Genomic DNA, 16,550 nt, shown 5'->3' on the forward strand with positions numbered 1-16,550 from the left:
GTGTGTTTTACGCCCCTGGCACTGCTGAGGGGCTGTGGGGTGAGGAGCTCCTGCTGCTCTGGAGCCCAAACCTCTTTGCAGGGAGCAGAGGCACAGCAGGGCACACCCCCAGCTCTCCCCAAGCCGTGCAGCATCTCCACTTCTGTCCCTGCAGGATTTACCCCAGGTTGCATGCAGCAGCATCCCAGTGCTCACAAAGCCAGTGCCAGACCTGCTAAAAGCAATTTCTTTCTCCATTTCTCATCCTGAGCAAAATTCGATGTGGATTTTCTTTTTTCGGTGCAATTTTAATTAGAGCATGATGCACTTTGGGTTTTTATTAGAGTAAACAGCTTGGAAAAAAAGTCCATACCAGCTCTTCTACACCAGGGAGCCTCATCCTGTTCAGACTAGAAACCTCACAGCGGATTTCTGAAAGCCTTTCTTAAGATGGGTTCATTTCCATGAAGAAATGCTACGTTTCAACAAACGGAAATTTTTGAGCTTAAAAAAAAAGAGAAAAAAAAGAACAAACTTAGTCAGGAAATTCCTGGCCAGGCTGACTTTGGGGTAAGACACGTGTGCACAGCCGTGCACACCCTGCTCCTGTGTTTGCACACATTGCACGCACCCGTGTGGGCACACACGAGTCCCCTGTCATTCCCATGTCCCCCTGCCATTCCTGTGTCCCCTGCCATGCTGTGTCCCCTGTCATTCCCATGTCCCCCTGCCATTCCTGTGTCCCCTGCCATGCTGTGTCCCCTGCCATCCTCTGTCCCCTGTCATGCTGTGTCCCCCTGCCATCCTCTGTCCCCCTGCTATTCCCATGTCCCCCTGCCATGTGTCCCCTGCCATGTGTCCCCTACCATGCCCGTGTCCCCTGCCATTCCCATGTCCCCCTGCCATGCCCATGTCCCCTGCTGTTCCTGTGTCCCCTGCCATGCTGTGTCCCCTGCCATGCTGTGTCCCCTGCCATGCTGTGTCCCCCTGCCATCCTCTGTCCCCCTGCTATTCCCATGTCCCCCTGCCATGCCCGTGTCCCCTGCCATTCCCTTGTCCCCCTGCCATGCCCGTGTCCCCTGCCATGCCTGTGTCCCCTGCCATGCAGGGACCCCCCTGCCAGCTCCTGGGCTGTTCCCACCCATGCATGAACGGTGCAGCAGCATCCCTGTCCCCGAGCTCACAGGGAGCAGCACTCTGGGCACCTCCAGCCTTTGGCACACGGGCAGAAGGCAGGGCAGAGGCACAGACCAGACAAGAAGCGAGGCCCTGGACGTGTGTGACAGCCACGGCACCGTGTCCAGCGGCGTGGGCCAGCAGCCCAGTGGGAAAGCTGGCTGCCCTCCATGGGGGTGGCCCGGCCCAGCCTCCCCAGCACAGGAGCAGCCAGGGGCTCTGTGACTCCTCCTCGGAGCGGGCTGGCTCCTCGCACACGGAGCGGACCATGGGCGGCACGGCTCGGCACAGCCCGGAGGATTGCTGCTTTCTGCAGGTTAGTTCTTGGCACCCCTGCAGTGCCACAGCTGTCTGATTCCTGTGTGTCCTCCTCCCCCTGAGCCCCCAGCACACCTGGTACCACTGGTGTCTCATTGAATAGGCAGAAGCAGCCAAGCCCAGGAAGAAGAGCTGCCCCAGGTACCAGCTCTGTGGACTGCTCTTCAGCCTGCTGCTCCTTTCTCTCATTCTGGTATTTTTTGGTGTCAAATACCTCTGGAGCCCTGCACCCAGAAAAGTAAGTAAAATCTCTTTGATCCAGCATTTCAGAGCGTTGCTTCCCCAGACAGAGCTGTTCCCCTGCCCTTGACTCTCTGAAACTTCTAACAACTCTTCAAAATCCAGGCAACTTCACAAAATGCATTTTCTCAGACCACAGGTATTCACAGGACTTTTAAAAATCTTTGTATTATTCATAACCAGCTTTTACTTTGTACAGGCTGGGTTTTTTCCCTGTCACCACGTTCTTTCCCCAGTTGACAATTACAGGGGATGGGAGCTACACCACCAAGAGTTAAAGTTCCTCTTATTTCACCGGCAGCAAATTTTATGACAAGTAAGAAAATATCTTCCATTTCATTTCAATTATCTTGCCAGAAACCGGTGGAAAAGTCATTATGCCACCACATAAAGAGCAGAGAAAGGCAGGACGCAGCGGTGATTGATTGTCATGGATTATATTTCTTATTTAATGTGTCTGCAATGTGAGGGACGGTGAGACGGATTAGCTTCTGGAGGAGCTGCTGCTAACTGCATTGGGCTGCTTTATTCAGCTGCAGACGGACACTGCTCTCAGGGTTGGGGTGGCAGCAGGACTCTGCACCTCCAGCCATCCTGACAGGGCTGCCAAAGCCCTTTGTCATCCCACACCCCAAGCAAATTGTTTAACCTTGAATTCAACAGGCTGCCTGGTGCCCCTCATCCTCCTTTCCTTGGAATTTCCATGCTCATCCAGGAGGCCCCGCACTGCACCCCATCACCAGTGGGTTTTGCTGGCTCTTAAGGACATCTCCAAAATTCCTGTGCACAGCCAAGGCAGCCCCTTTCCCACGCTGGCATCTCCAATCTCCTCCCTACCCTATCCTGGAGCTGCTCCAGCCTGGCCAGGCTTCCCTCCTGCAGGGCAGAGGAAGCACCCTGCTCGCTGGAAACTTTATCTTATCAGCAAATAGAAATAAATACCCCTGGGAAAAAAAAAAAAAGAAAAACAACAAAAGCCATATGTTCCTCCAGAATCCTGCCAAGACGATTATAAAGTCTCTACTGTTCCTAGAAAAACAGGGGTCATGCCAGCCATGAGGGGAAGAGGCTGTTAACCCCTGGAGGGGCAGTTTTCTCCAGGCAGAGACAATGCCACAGCCTCAGAAAGGACATCAGAGCTCTGGTGGGGAGTGGAGTCCATCCAGCACTCCCCAGCACCTGGTGGGCAGGCAGGCAGAGAAAGCAGAGCTGTTCCTGCACTGGAGCTGCACACAGGCACTCCCAGAGCCCAGCACTGCCCTGTCCCTGTGGCCAGGGGGCTTCTCCAGCTGGCCCAGGAGTCCTCAGGACAAAGCAGTCTGGGGAGGACTGGAAGTTCATAACGCTCAAAAATATCAGCCAAGGGGAATTAAACTTTTTAAAGAGCATGAAACCATTCAAGCTTCCTTCATGTAACTGGAGAGTGGAACAAAGCTTGAAAGAGGAGTTGTTCCCCTGAGGGGTGGCCTTGAACACAGCTCTGCCCTCTGCACAGCTGATGATTCAGCTAACGAGGGCTTCATCTCAGCCTTGCACAGGGACATATTTCAGCCACTCGCCAGCAAGTGTCATTTTTAGCCCTATAAAACATCTCATAGCTGTCTGAGCAGCACAGAGCAGGCAAAGCCCAAGTGGGTTAGCTGGCTGCTGTGCTGGCCAGAGTAATTCTGTGTAGATGGAAGGTAAGGTACCACCCGGGATCCTGACTCCTTGAAATGATTTATGGCACTGCGTGCATTCTGTCAGTCAAAACCAGTGGCCTTCCACCCATTTGAGGCTTCAGACTGTTTTCCCATATCATAAAATCCATTGGGAGCTGCATATCTTTACAAAGCCTTCCTGCAGAGCAGCAGGAGATGCCTGTGGCTGCCGAGGCACAGATCACTCTTCTAACCTTTGAGCAGGGTGAATGTACCCATCAGCTCCCATCTGCACAGCCAGTTCTGCACACAGGTGGGTGCCACACAGTGCTGGGAACACTGCTGGGAGGGTTTGAGCCTCCCAAGGGGAGGGATGTGCTGGAACCAGGGGGCTGTGGAAGGGGGTTTGGGCTGGCACTGATGGCAGAGCTCCTGCCCTGTTCCATGGCCATGCCATGGGATGGACAGGCCTCTCCCATCCCCATCCTCCATCTCTGCTCCCTGCCCCATGGATTTGAGGGCATTTGCACAAGCCTTTCTCTTCCACACATTTGGGAAATGTGGCTCCCCAGGGCCTGCCAGCTCTCACCAGCAGGATTGTTTTTGTTCTTCAAAGAGCAGCTGGCACTACTCATCCTGCAAGGGTCAGGCACCCACAGAGACCCAGGGCTGCTCCCCCTGGGGATGAGCACTGCTGGGAAGCTCTGCAGCAGCCCTCGAGGAGGTCTTTGATCCACAGGCAATCCTTGGTCTCCTCCAGGCAGAGAGAGGCTCCTACCTCTGCCTTTCAGGATAAACAGAAGGCACAGAGATGGAGTGGGTAAGCTGGGGAGGACACGATGGGGCAGGTGAGCTGGGGACCCAGTGATGGAGCAAGCAGGGCAGGGGTGAAGTGATGGAGCAAGAAAGCCAGGGAGAAGGGAGAATGAAACCTGTGGATTCAGGAATTCAGTCCAGCCTGGGATGTAACCAGGCTTATGCCACAGAAAGCACCAGCAAAGGCTGAGCTGTGGCAAAGCTCCTGGTGCAGGTGTGGGGGGAACATCTTCTCCCAGGCTTGTCAACGTCCTGCAGCCTGCTCTTTCACCCAGCCCAGGCTCCTGCCTCTCCTCAGCTGTCCTGGTGGTTGCTGTGGTCAGAGCTGGGCTGTGAGGAGGCAGCCAGCCCCATGGCAGTGGTGGTCACAGCCCCACACCAGGCTGTGAAACCAGAGGGGTGCTGAGCTGACCCTGTGTGACTTTGGCCTCCCAGGTTTATGACATGGAGCACACATTCTTCAGCAATGGTGAGAAGAAGAAGATTGTGATGGAGATCGACCCTCTGGCCAGGACTGAGACCTTCAGCAGTGGGAATGGCAGTGAGGAGATCCTAGAGATCCATGACTTCAAAAATGTGAGTTTTTGTTTTTCGGCTTGTCTGTGACACCCTGCAGCCCTGCAGCAAGACTGGAGGGATCCTGCAGGGCACGGTGAAGTCACTGGAGCAAGTCCCAGGATTTTTATTCATGCATCAGGGAAAGCAAGCCCCAGACATGCTGGGGATGCTCTCAAAGGAAAGGAGATGTGTTATCTACATCAGCTTCCACCTGTATTTAGTAGCAGAGTGGTTCAGTTCCAGTGAAATACATCTTAGAAGTGAGAGCTAATTATTGGATTTACCCTTGCAAAGGAATGCAATGATCATCAGTCTATCTGAGCCCAGTGCATTTGTCTGTCTGCAGAGCATTAAAACCTCATGACACTGTAGAAAGTTCTCTACGAAACCTAATTAAAATTTGTAGGGAAATACCCTGTGCAGTGACATATGGCAAAATTTTGAGCTAATAGCTTAGCAGGAACTGGGGGCTGAATGTTCATTAACCATAACGGTCAGATGCTATTCTGCATATTTTTATTTATGATAATGAGAGCTCATGATAGTTACAAGGAGAAGAGGAGCAGAGTAAAATTTTATGACTACCTGCCTTAAAATATTTGTAAAAAGCCCAGTTCTCCCAAACCATAAAATGCAATATCCCTTGTGAGAGCCTGTTAGTACACCTTAACACCACCACTGAAGGGAACTGGTGCAAAAATAGCAACAGGAAAAATATGACTAAACCCTCCTCCTCCAGCTGTACCCTGCCTTCAATGGGTTGTTCATCCTACTCTTTGCCCTGACTGCTTTTGGGGTGTTTGCTTTGATCCTGCAGGGAATAACCGGAATCTTCTTTGTGGGACTTCAAAAATGTTTCATCAAAACTCAGACTAAAGTCCTGCCTGAGACGACAGAGGCCAAGATCCCTGAGCTTGAGGTGGGTGAGTGAAACAGGGCTCCCCTCTGCCCTGTGCAATCCACCCCTCTCCCTGCCATAGGGGCTGCCATCCCTGCCGCCCTCCCATCTGCTCCAGCCTTCCCAGAGATGCTGCAATAAAGAAATAATGAGCTGGGATCACTTCATAAAATGATCTTACTTCAGAGGATTGCTTATAAAAACAAGTGAAAAGAGACGGGATTAGAAAGCGACAGACAAAAGCCTCTCAGCACAATAGCAGAGATCAAGAACAATAATCCTGTTGTAGTCGAAAGGTCGTAAGGCAGCTCAGGATTAGCAGGCACCAAAAAGTCAATCAAATTGTTTTCTCCAAGATTTGAGCCTCATGGTTTCAAACAGAATGAAGCAGAAATGAGGGATTTAAAACAGCAGCCATATTTAAGAAATGCAAATTGAGAGAATTCAGACCTGAGAGGTGGAAGCACCAGGCTGGGGCCACCGCCTTGTCCAGCAAGGACTTTCATCCCACTGATGTGCCTGATTGCTGCCTGCACCCACTGAAGTGCCCACTGCATCCTGCTGCAAGGAGCCTCACACCTTGTGTGCCGTGTGCCAAAGAGTGGGGACTCCGTAATTTAACCCCTCTCTGGCAGCGTGACCTGCAGTGACAGCTCAGTCCCCTGATGCCCCGTGTCCCCATCCCCAGGGCCCTGGTGGCACAGCCTTGCTGCCTCCCGTTTGCAAGATTGACTCCCCCCCGGGGAAGCTGCTGCAGATAAAACGCCGGCAGGACACGTGTTTGAAATGAAGCGTGGGCAGAAACATTTCCCTGAATCATGACCCAAATTCCCAGACACCGATTCTTTGATTATGCCCTAAGAAGCTAATAGATCTTTTCAGCTACCCTCGTAAAAGGGATATAACTTCCCAGGCTTTAGCAGAACATTGCCCCGGGTAGAGAGCTGAAATGTAAAACCCAGTGAGATAAATGTAGATTTAAGCTCTAGTCGTGTCTTCTCGGAGCCTGCACGCTGCCAGGTCCTGCAGGCAGCACCTCCCCGACGCCACAGCTCCCACCAGAGACTCCAAAAATGACCCAGACTGAGGCAGGTTGTGTTGGCTCCTTCCTGTGACTTCCCAAAGCTATAAGGAAAAACTCTATAAAAGAGATATACAGCTCTAAATGGCTGCTGGAGAGAAAAGTGATTTTTGCCAGCTTGCTCTATGGGCTACCACCACCAACACAGACAATGCTGCCTTGGCAGTGAGCTCAGCACAGACCCATCCAATAATCTTTATATATCTCCCTCCCTAAGTGCCTGCCAAAACACACCATGCACTAATGCAACAGCAGAGACATGTGGTATAAATTACAGGATACAGCCGTGCAAAGAATTTCTGTGAGGAGTAAATTAAAGTGTTCGATCAAAAAATCAGTAGCAGAAGGAGAGAGGAATTAAGTCCTAGGAGCAAAGCAGAGCAGAGGTGTTTTAATCTTGTGGTTTAAATGACTAGAGGGGCTCCAGAAGGCTCTTCCAGGGAGTGGGGACTGCACAGGAAAAGGGTGTTGGATGATGAACTAAGGGAGAAGAGAGCAGGGTGGTGAGGCTGTCAGGGTATTGCATGAGCATCCTGTGAGCACCAGGAGCCAAGGCAGGTGAAGTGCAGCTGCTCTCTGGGAGGGGAGAGGTGCCTGGAAGCCAAGGGGAGGAGAAGCAGCCAGTGGTGGGGACAGGGTTTCTCACCACACCAGGGTAATATCTTGCTCCTCTTCCAGGGACAAGAGATCACCACCACCTACTTTGAGCAGTCTGTGGTCTGGGTGCCTGGGGAAAAGCCCATCCAGAACAAGGAATTCCTGAAGAGCTCCAAAATTTTTGACATCTGCAAAAATGTGACCATCTTCTGGATCCACCCCACGCCAATAGCAGGTACAAGGAGCCACCTCCTCCCCAAGGGGCTCTGTCACTGTGACATGGTGGGAAACCCCCTCTTACAGCCTCACTGCACACCTCAGACATGAGCACAGTGTTTGTGTGCCCACGACCACAGGAGGTCATGACCAGTGTAATAGCAGGGGCTGGTGTTCCTCTGTGCAGAACACTTGTTTCTGCTGGCTCCCCGTTGCCCTGCACTTTGCAGAATGGCCACCCTCCTCATAACAGGGGGGAAAAAAAATAATCCCTTGTACCTGCAAAGCAAGCAGCTCTGCTGGAAACTGGGACGCCTAAATTCTCGTCACCACATGAACATCAGAGTGTGAGCAGACATCTGCATCTAAATCACACGGCGGGGTTGCCACCTCCAGCTGCTCACTACAGAGCCCTGGCAGAGGTTGTGGCCTCTGAGATGTGCTGCTGTAATTACCTGCTCTCTCTAACCCACTTGCAGCTGAATGAGCCAGTTTAAAACTCCCTGCTGAGAAAACTCCCTCTGCTCTGCAGCCACAGAGGCACATGGCTCGCAGGCACAGGCCAGCTCAGCAGTGGTTCAGAGGGCAGGTGGGCAGCAGAGCTCCCTGAGCAGAGGCAGGCTGGCGTCCCTGGGTGCTGTCCCCTTTCTGCTTCCTTGTCCCTGCTGTTAGACCCCATGTGCAGCAGTGTCCTGGGCCACCAAGGTGCATCCAAAGCCTTTGCCAGGACAGCAGAGCCCCAAGGCTGTCTGGTGTCTTTCCTAGCCAAGGAAATGATTGCTGCTGTGGTTCTTTCCTGAGCTAAGAGAGCTGTAGCTGGGCATAGTCTGCCCCAAATCATGTTGCTTTGATGGGGCTCTACAAACCCTCCCTCAGCAGCATCATGAGGATGTGCTTCTAGACGCCCCATGCAGGAGATACCGACACCACTCAGCCATGGGCATGGGGATGGAATGGAAGGGGCCATGATCACCTACAGCCCTGCCCCAGGCTGGCTGAGAGCAGGAGGCAGTGGAGCACTGGTTTTCCTGTGCCTTGGATCAAATTCTGGTGAAGACATTCATTCTTGCTGCTGCATTTGTCCCTCTGTTCCATGGTTATTGACAGCAACATTTGGTCTCTTCCTGTAGCTCCAGAGCTGGCTAAGCTTGAAGGAGCAGAAGAAGAGGACCCCGGGCTGCTGATAGACCAGGAGAGCTGGTTGGATGGTGGGAATGAACAGGAGCTGGAGAAGGACACGCAGGGGGGACCCAGGCGTCGGGCACGGCAGCTCACCGAGGAGGATCTGCCCGTCAACGACTATGTGAGTGAGGGAATCTCACCCTGGGTGCCCTGGCCACATCCTGGGCTCTCTGTGGCCCCAGGCTGTGGGGAATCACACCCTGGCATGCCCTGGCCATGTCCTGAGCTCTCTGTGGTGCCAGGCTGTGCTCCTGTGCATGCCCCTGAGGTGTGTCCCTGTTCACTGCTCCCCTCCTGCGGTGTCTCAGCCTCACTCCCCTCACTGCTGTGACTCTGTCTCTCCCCGGCAGTCGGAGAACGGGCTGGAGTTCCACCCTCTGTGGGATGAGCGGGGTTACTGCTGTGCCCAGTGCCGCCGTGCCCACCGCTACTGCCGGCGGGTCTGCGAGCCGCTGCTGGGCTACCACCCCTACCCCTACTGCTACCAGGGCGGCAGGGTCATCTGCCGTGTCATCATGCCCTGCAACTGGTGGATCGCCCGGATGCTGGGCAGGGTGTAGAGCCCGCCCGCCCCGTGCCACCCTCCGGCTGCGGGGGATGCCCGGGGACCCCGCACACCTGCGGGGCTCCCGGCTGTGGTCATGCCGGGCAGCAAGAGGCAAACAATAAATGTCTTGTATGAGCGATTGCAAAGAGAATGGAAAGTCGTTTAGTCTGAGTCTGATGCTTAATGGGTCTGCGAAGTGATCTAATTGCGTGGCTGCCTCGTCAGCAGCATCTGTAAGTCAGGCACAGAGTTCCATCCCTAACTCAGTTACAGAATTCCACCCCTTACTCAGGCACAGAATTCCTTCCCTAACTCAAGCACAGAGTTCCATCCCTAACCCAGGTATGGTTCCATCCCTAACTCGGGCACAGAGTTCCATCCCTAACTCAGGTACAGAATTTCATCCCTAACTCAGGTGCAGAGCTCCATCCCTAATTCAGGTACAGGCACTGCCAGCTCTCACCTCACTGGGGACGTGCAGAGCTCCCTGCCGTGCTCCCTGATGCTCTGGGGGCTGCTCAGCATGCCCTGACCCTCTGCCCCAGCATGCTCTGACAGGTTCTGTGGTTGTCACTGACAGCTCAGGGGGGCACTGTCCCCTCTGCAGTGATCTGCAGCATGGGCACAGGGACAAGCTGGCACTAGGAGCATCCTGAGGGACCAAGCAGCCAAAGTCAGAGTTCACTCCTGTGGAGGACCCCAAGTGCCACCAGCTGTCCCCAGCTCTGCCACCAACAAATGGGTGAAACCTGACCTGGGTTTCCCTCCAGGTTCCTCCATCAGCAGCAAGGCTGGCCCAGACCAGGACAGTGTTGGGTTGGGGCAGCTCACCCAGCACCCAGGCAGCTTTGCCAAAGGGGTGACACTGCCAGAGGGTCACCACTGCCACCCCTGCTCTGTTTACACCTGCCTCCTCCCTAGGAACTGTACAGGCAGCATCCAGCCAGACACAGCTCAACTGAGTTCGATGCTTGGGACCCAAAATCCCCCAAGCTTGGCAGAGAGGTGCTTCACCACTTCACTGCAGCACCAGGCTCACAAAGGCAGAGGCTTGCTGACAAAACAGCACAGAAATGAGCAGTAACAAATGAATTCAAAGCTTAAATCCACATTTCTTGCCCTGGGGAGCAGCTGGGGCCTGGCACTGCCGTGCCCTTTGCTCCCAGCCAGTGGCCAGCAGGCCAAGGATGCACCTGCTCACACTGGGCTGAACTCACCCACCCAGCTCCTGGGCTGGGGTGCTCCAGGCCCTCTGCTCCAGCACTGTTACACAACCACTGTTATGAAGAAAATTCAATTACAGAAGTTATCTCCAAGCAGAAGTGCTCCAGTGCACGTTGGAGGAATGCAAACCACAGTGGCCAGAGGTTCCTGCCTGGCCCAGAGCAAGCAGATCAGCCCCGAGGGGACTTGCTGTTCTTCAAGCAATGGAATTTCCAGGACATGAAAAGAAAAGTCAAAGAGGTTTTGTAGAGTAAAATATCTTAATATTTATTGTGTCTCAGGACAAAAAGAATTCTACTCAATACATAAAATAAGTTGAAGCAGCATATAATACTGACAATCAAGTCACAGCTGAATCGGTGCAAGGACACCTACCAAGGTAAAGGCACCAGGAGCTACATCACCAAACCTTGCTACAGCTTACAAAGAACTACTACAGACTGTACTTAAAGAAGTACAACTATAAAAAAGTATATAAAACCCAGGGGAGGGATGAGACAGCTTGGCAACAACCTGGCTGAGCCAAGGCTTCAGGCAGGCAGGACTGTTTTAACAGCCCTATCTAGAGAACAACTGTGTCTGGAGAGTGAGGGGATGTCCAAAGGCTGCCAGAGGGAAGGGGAAGCATCTCTTTCCCAGTGGAGGCACTGAATATGAGCACTGGGACACCTGGGAGGCCACCAGGCACAGGCAGTTCAGCACAGTGTGGCACTTGGGGCAAGAGCTGGGGGCTGCAGCACCCAGAGGAGCACCCTGGCTGCAGCCACCACAGCCACACCAATTATCCCAGCAGAGTAGTGTCAGGACAAGTCCCTGAGTGCACCAGGACAGCTGCTGCACTCCTTTCTATGAGCTAGTTGAGAAGAAGATTCGTCAGTTCAAAGCAAGGTTTCACAGCGTGGCATTCAGAGGAAAACTGGAGGTGGAGAGGCTTCATCCCCAGCCATTCCCTGCAAGGCACACAGCAGAGTGTTAGCTGACAGTGTTATATGGATCTATACACAGTAAAATGGCACAGGGTGAAATGGCACAGGGCAAAATGGCACAGGGTGAAATGGCACAGGGTGAAATGACACAGGGCGAAATGGCACAGCAAACACAGTTCTTGCAGGTGCCCTCTAATCCTAAAACAAGGTACCCCCACCCTAGGGGTGCCCAGCAGCAGCCAGGGGGGCAGGGCAGCCCACCAAGCCTCCAGACATACCCAGCCACAGGCACAGAGCCACGGGGCAGCTACACCATCTCATACTGGTTGTTCGTGATGTACCGGGACAGGCAGCAGGACAGAATGATGCCAATCAACTGAAAAAGAGAAAAAACAAACCCCACATGTCAGAGGTAGCCAAAACCAGGGAGAAGTGTTTTCAGGACAAAATGGATCCAGGGTTTTATGAAATCCAAGGATGGACAGTGGGGTTTACAAACCACAACAGGGGCTGCTGCACCCTGCCTCAGAATCACAGAAAGTGGCTGAAGCACAGGATCCTGGCAGGCACCAGCTAAACCAGCTCCTCACAGGAGATGCTCCAGGTCCCATCCCATTACATGGTGCTTCACCAAGCATCCACTGTTTTATGGCAATTGCAGAGATTACACAGATATCAGGAGTGTCACAGCCAATTACACAGCCACCAGAGAACAGCAGCACCTCTCCCTGCTGCAAGGACAGCGGGGAAGCAAGGCTGCTGCTCTCACACCAGGAAGGTACTGTGATCACAACATGCTCTGTTATCACAACACAGCCCCCCAGCACCTGTGCAGACTCCAGGGCCAGATCCTGCATGACTCTGACCTCCACAAGCAAAGTTAGAGGCACATCAGCACGATGAGTCCCTGCCAGATGCATGACCCAGCCAAGCTTGCTGAAGAGGCAATAAAAGCTAAGAGAACTGGTTACAATTCCCAAGCCTGCCATCAGCTGAGATAATGCTGCAGCTGGGAGTGTGTGTGCAGCTCACCATTCATGTACCAGCCACATCTCAGCGAGCCCAGGCCAGCCCAGCTGAGGAGGGCACTGGGGCAGCAGGGGCACAGCAGAGCAGCTCTGGCTCTCCTGAAGCACTCAGCAGCACAAGCTGCAGCTGAGAGCTGCTGGCTCCCACCTCTCCCTCAGTTCAGCCCATCCATTATGGAAAACACACAGTGACAAGCTCATGAGAATCCTGGCAGGTTCCTGCTCCCCACGCCTGCAGTCCTAACAGCAGCACCTCAGTGCTCCCATCACAGCTCTGGGTCAAGGGAGGCACAATTTGAGCCCCTCCAGAGTGCAGGCTGGCTGCTCAGCACCGAGGATCCAGAGCCCAGCTGCAGGAGGGCCAGCTGCACATCCTGCAGGGCACGGGAAAGCCCTGGGCACCTCGGGAAAGCCCAGAGTGGCGTCAGCGCCCGGCGGGGCCGGGCTGGGGACAGGGGCCTCCCATTTCCTGCTGGGATACAGCTGCTGGAGTGGGGCTGGTGAGCACACTGCTGCTGCTGCTGCTGGAAGTGCCCTGCACCATCACTCTGGGGAGTGGGAGGGAAGAAGACACCAGGCAGGGTGGGGTGGTCAGCCACCAGCACAAGGAGTGCCACACAGGCACTCACAGCAACCCCAGCACACAGAAAGGATTCCAAACCTTCCTGGTAAGAGGGTGGGTGGGTAGGAAAAGGAAGGAAGAATTTGATCCCTGCCAACAGCACGCAGAGTTTGTCCATCTCCGTTTGTTTTGCCTTGAAGTCTGTTGTTTCAGAGCCAAGTAAAGCTGGGCTCAAGGAAATAGAGCTGGGGCTTCAGCCCCGGGTGTAAGAGACTGGGGCCTGCACAGCAGTCAGATTAAATCCAGGGGGAATCCACAGAGTAGCTGCTCCTCCCTGACTGAAGCCAACCGTGCCTTTTGTACACACCAAACTTTGCACTGAAATTAAATTCCTCTGGAGACAAGCTCCACTCTGCACTCCTCCCCAGCCAGGCAAGGGAGATTTACCTGGAAACAGGCGATGCCAAAGGAGATTCCGGCCACAACGCTCATCTTGGACTCCATTGCTGATGTTACCAGGAAAAAACAACCCTGCAGAGGAGGCAAAGCAAGGAAGGTGGATCCAGTGCTCTCCACCCCCAGGAGGACAAACCAGCTCCTCCCCAAAGCACTGGCAGCTAAGACTGGCAGGTCTAAAAACTTCAAAGGGTATATAGAAGAAATTTATTAATAACAGGGAAAAAAAAGAGAGAAATTCAGTGTTGCTTGCTAGAATGAGATAACACATTTTTGAACATTCACTTGAGCCCAGCCTCTGCTCTGGCACTTCATATACAGCTCCAGGGGAAGATGCTCCTGTGCAGCAGCAGGGGGTCCTGCCAGAGCCCAGCAAAGCCATTTTCCCATGAGGGAAATGACACTGCCCCTGCCAGTCTCCCAGCCCTTATCAGGGGGAGCACTGCCCTTGGGCTGCTCCCAGCCCGAGCCAGGTGACTCATAGAGGAACTTGCATCACTCCACCATCCCTGGGGATGAGCTCACACGCCCTCACCACCGGGTCAGGACTTTGCACCCAAGGGAGATGTCAGCACTGCAGAAACAAACTTCACTGGGAAACTACCTCCTTACTCACCTGTTCTTCAAAACACACATCCCCAAAGGCCAATGCCTGGGTCTGGCTGCTCCCTGATCTTGAAGGAAGGAGTGGGGGAATCTCAGATAGAAGGGAGGCCTCCATATCCTTACCCACTCCAGGGGAGCTCCTGTGCCACTGAACACCTGCATCAATAGGGCAGCTCTTCCTTCAAGCCCGCCAGGGACAGAGCAGCCCTCCTCCACAAACCCATCCCTGCCCTTCCCACCTCCAGGATTGGCAGCAGATTCTTCTGAGCTTAACTTACATCCACAAACACTTTCAGCTTGGCCTTGTTTGGGTCTTTCAGATCTTCCTCCGAGCAGTCGTTCTGGTTCTTGCAGCAGCTCTGGGGGATGCCCCTCTGGCTGAAGTACTCAGTCCTCTCCCAGTCAGAGTAGTTCTGCACCCCACAGCAGTGCAGCTGCAGTGGGAAGCACATTTGGGGAGCCTGGTCACACCAGGGAATGATTCCTAATCCCACCATCACTGCCATGGCTTATCCCCCCTCACCATCTCATCCAGCCAGATCCCAAGGCCTGTGACAGGGATGCTGGTGCCACAGAGGGCCCTGGGGACAGCCTGGGCCGAGGGGAGCATTCCCAGCTGCTGGCAGCCACAGCCCAGCCCGGGCTCTCACCGTTCTCTGGATGGTGTCCACGGCCTCGCTGTGCCGATCCGCGCTCACGTTGTAGTTCTTCAAGGCCAGGTCCAGGTTACTCTCAAAGTTTGTCTTGATCTGTAAGAGAGAGGTGTCAGCAGTGCTGCCGTGCCCTCCTGCCCTGCAGACCCTGTCCCTGTGTTAGTCACCGCTGGGTGATGGCAGGAATGACTCTGGCCCTGGCCAGCAGACACTTCCCAGCCAGCAGGCAATTAGAGGCTGCATTAAAGGGCAGGCTGGATGCACTGTGGCAGCAGGGATGCTGCCTGTAATAACAGGGACATGCACCGTGCCAGCTCCCCCCCAGGCAGCACAGGAACCCTCCGAGGAGCTTTAATTGCTGAAATTATTGCAGAAGATAGACCAAAGGCAGAAATTACAGTCCAGGGCTACTCTGCCTGTTCCAATGGAGGGATAACATGCTGTGCTGGACTGACCCTGCACCCAGGCTCGTCCTTCTGGGTCCTTACAGGGACCGAGCTGCTCTTTGAGCTGGTTTAACCCTGTTTTTGCTAAACCAAGCACCACCTCCATCCCTCCAGTGACATCTGCAACTGCACTGGGGTAAAAGCAGCAACAAACTCACTCTGCAGCACAGTGGGCACCCAGACTCACCTCGTGCCTGAAGACGAACCCCACGATGGCGGCCACCAGGACGATGAGGAAGATGAGGGACAGGAGCATGGCATACTGTGGGCAGAAAGGATGGGATGGGATGGGAGGGGTAGGACAGGATGGGATGGGACAGGAGGGGATGGAACAGGAGGGGACAGTGCAGGAGGAGAGGATGGGGTAGCACAGGATGGGGTAGGACATGATGGGGTGGGACAGGATGGGATGGGACAGGAGGAGAGGATGGGGTAGGAAAGGAGGGGATGGGACAGGAGGGGACGGGGTAGAGTTGGGTAGGGATGGGATCAGACAGAAATAGAATGGGATGCTCCGGGATGGATCAGGACGGGTCGGGATGGATCAGGAGAGGAGGGGGCTCCATCCCGCCCCGTCCCAGGCCACCCACCAGCTTGAGCATCCAGGTGCTGCCGCGGCAGGTGGCGAAGCAGCCGAAGGTGCCCAGGAGGACAACGACGGTGCCCGCGCCCACCAGCACGAACGGGACATTGGTGGCTTTCTCGTCCAACAGGGAGAAGTAGACGGCCAGGCTCACCCTGCCCCAGATGCCCACGGCCAGCAGCACAATGCCCGACACCTGGTGGGGAGAGCGGAAAGCCGCAGTGCCTCGCGACTATCGCGACAGGGCGGCGCAGCCGCGACTGGTCGCGGAGGGAAGGGCGGGCGCTCACCCAGAAGACGAAGGTGTAGGTGAGCAGGACGCTCTTGAGGCAGGTGATCACCGGCTTCGTCTGCAGCCGCCGCGACGGGGACGCCATGGCCGACACGGGGCGACTGCGGGACCGGGCCGGGCGGGGCGGGGCGGGGCGGGGCGGGGCATGGGGACACGCCCCGGACACGCCCCCGAGCGGCGTTGGTCCCGCCCCCCGCCGGAGGTGCCCGAGCGCTCACGGAAATGGCCGAGCGCGCCGGGACGAGCGCTGCGCTTCCCCTCGCGGTCCGCAGGGGGCGCCAGGGCCACCGTGTGCCCTGTCACCCCTGTTCTGTGACACCCCCTGTCCTGTGACACCCCCTGTCCTGTGACACCCCCTGTCCTCTGTCACGTCCTGTCCGGGGCTATCCTTATCCTGGGACACTCCCTGGGACACCCCCTGTTCTGTGACACCCCCTGTCCTGTGACATCCCCTGTCCTCTGTCACCCCGTCCGGGGCTATCCCTATCCTGGGACACTCCCTGGGACACCCCCTGTTCTGTGACAC

The 16,550-nt window shown here is 54.9% G+C and overlaps 2 protein-coding genes across 3 annotated transcripts; one reads left to right on the forward strand and one right to left on the reverse strand.

The window, feature by feature from the left end:
• Positions 1 to 1,398: 1,398 nt before the first annotated feature.
• TNMD (tenomodulin) lies at positions 1,399 to 9,397 on the forward strand. Its single transcript, XM_056491380.1, has 7 exons — positions 1,399 to 1,471; positions 1,577 to 1,711; positions 4,605 to 4,745; positions 5,545 to 5,646; positions 7,385 to 7,538; positions 8,650 to 8,822; positions 9,052 to 9,397. The coding sequence occupies exons 1-7, from the start codon at positions 1,424 to 1,426 to the stop codon at positions 9,259 to 9,261; spliced, it is 963 nt and encodes a 320-aa protein (XP_056347355.1). The 5' UTR covers positions 1,399 to 1,423; the 3' UTR covers positions 9,262 to 9,397.
• A 1,316-nt stretch (positions 9,398 to 10,713) lies between these two features.
• TSPAN6 (tetraspanin 6) lies at positions 10,714 to 16,125 on the reverse strand. 2 transcript variants are annotated; one of them, XM_056491148.1, is made up of 8 exons: positions 16,023 to 16,125; positions 15,740 to 15,928; positions 15,337 to 15,411; positions 14,701 to 14,799; positions 14,329 to 14,484; positions 13,436 to 13,519; positions 11,677 to 11,774; positions 10,714 to 11,422 (listed from the first exon to the last, which is right to left on the reverse strand). In XM_056491148.1, exons 1-7 carry the CDS (start codon positions 16,107 to 16,109, stop codon positions 11,706 to 11,708), a joined length of 759 nt encoding a protein of 252 aa, XP_056347123.1. In that variant the 5' UTR covers positions 16,110 to 16,125; the 3' UTR covers positions 10,714 to 11,422; positions 11,677 to 11,705. The 2 variants fall into 2 exon arrangements, with proteins under 2 accessions (XP_056347123.1, XP_056347124.1); XM_056491149.1 differs by lacking the exon at positions 15,337 to 15,411.
• Between the last annotated feature and the right edge of the window lie 425 nt (positions 16,126 to 16,550).

The sequence above is a fragment of the Oenanthe melanoleuca genome, chromosome 4A (genome assembly GCF_029582105.1).
Source record: "Oenanthe melanoleuca isolate GR-GAL-2019-014 chromosome 4A, OMel1.0, whole genome shotgun sequence".
Taxonomy (NCBI): Eukaryota; Metazoa; Chordata; class Aves; order Passeriformes; family Muscicapidae; genus Oenanthe; species Oenanthe melanoleuca.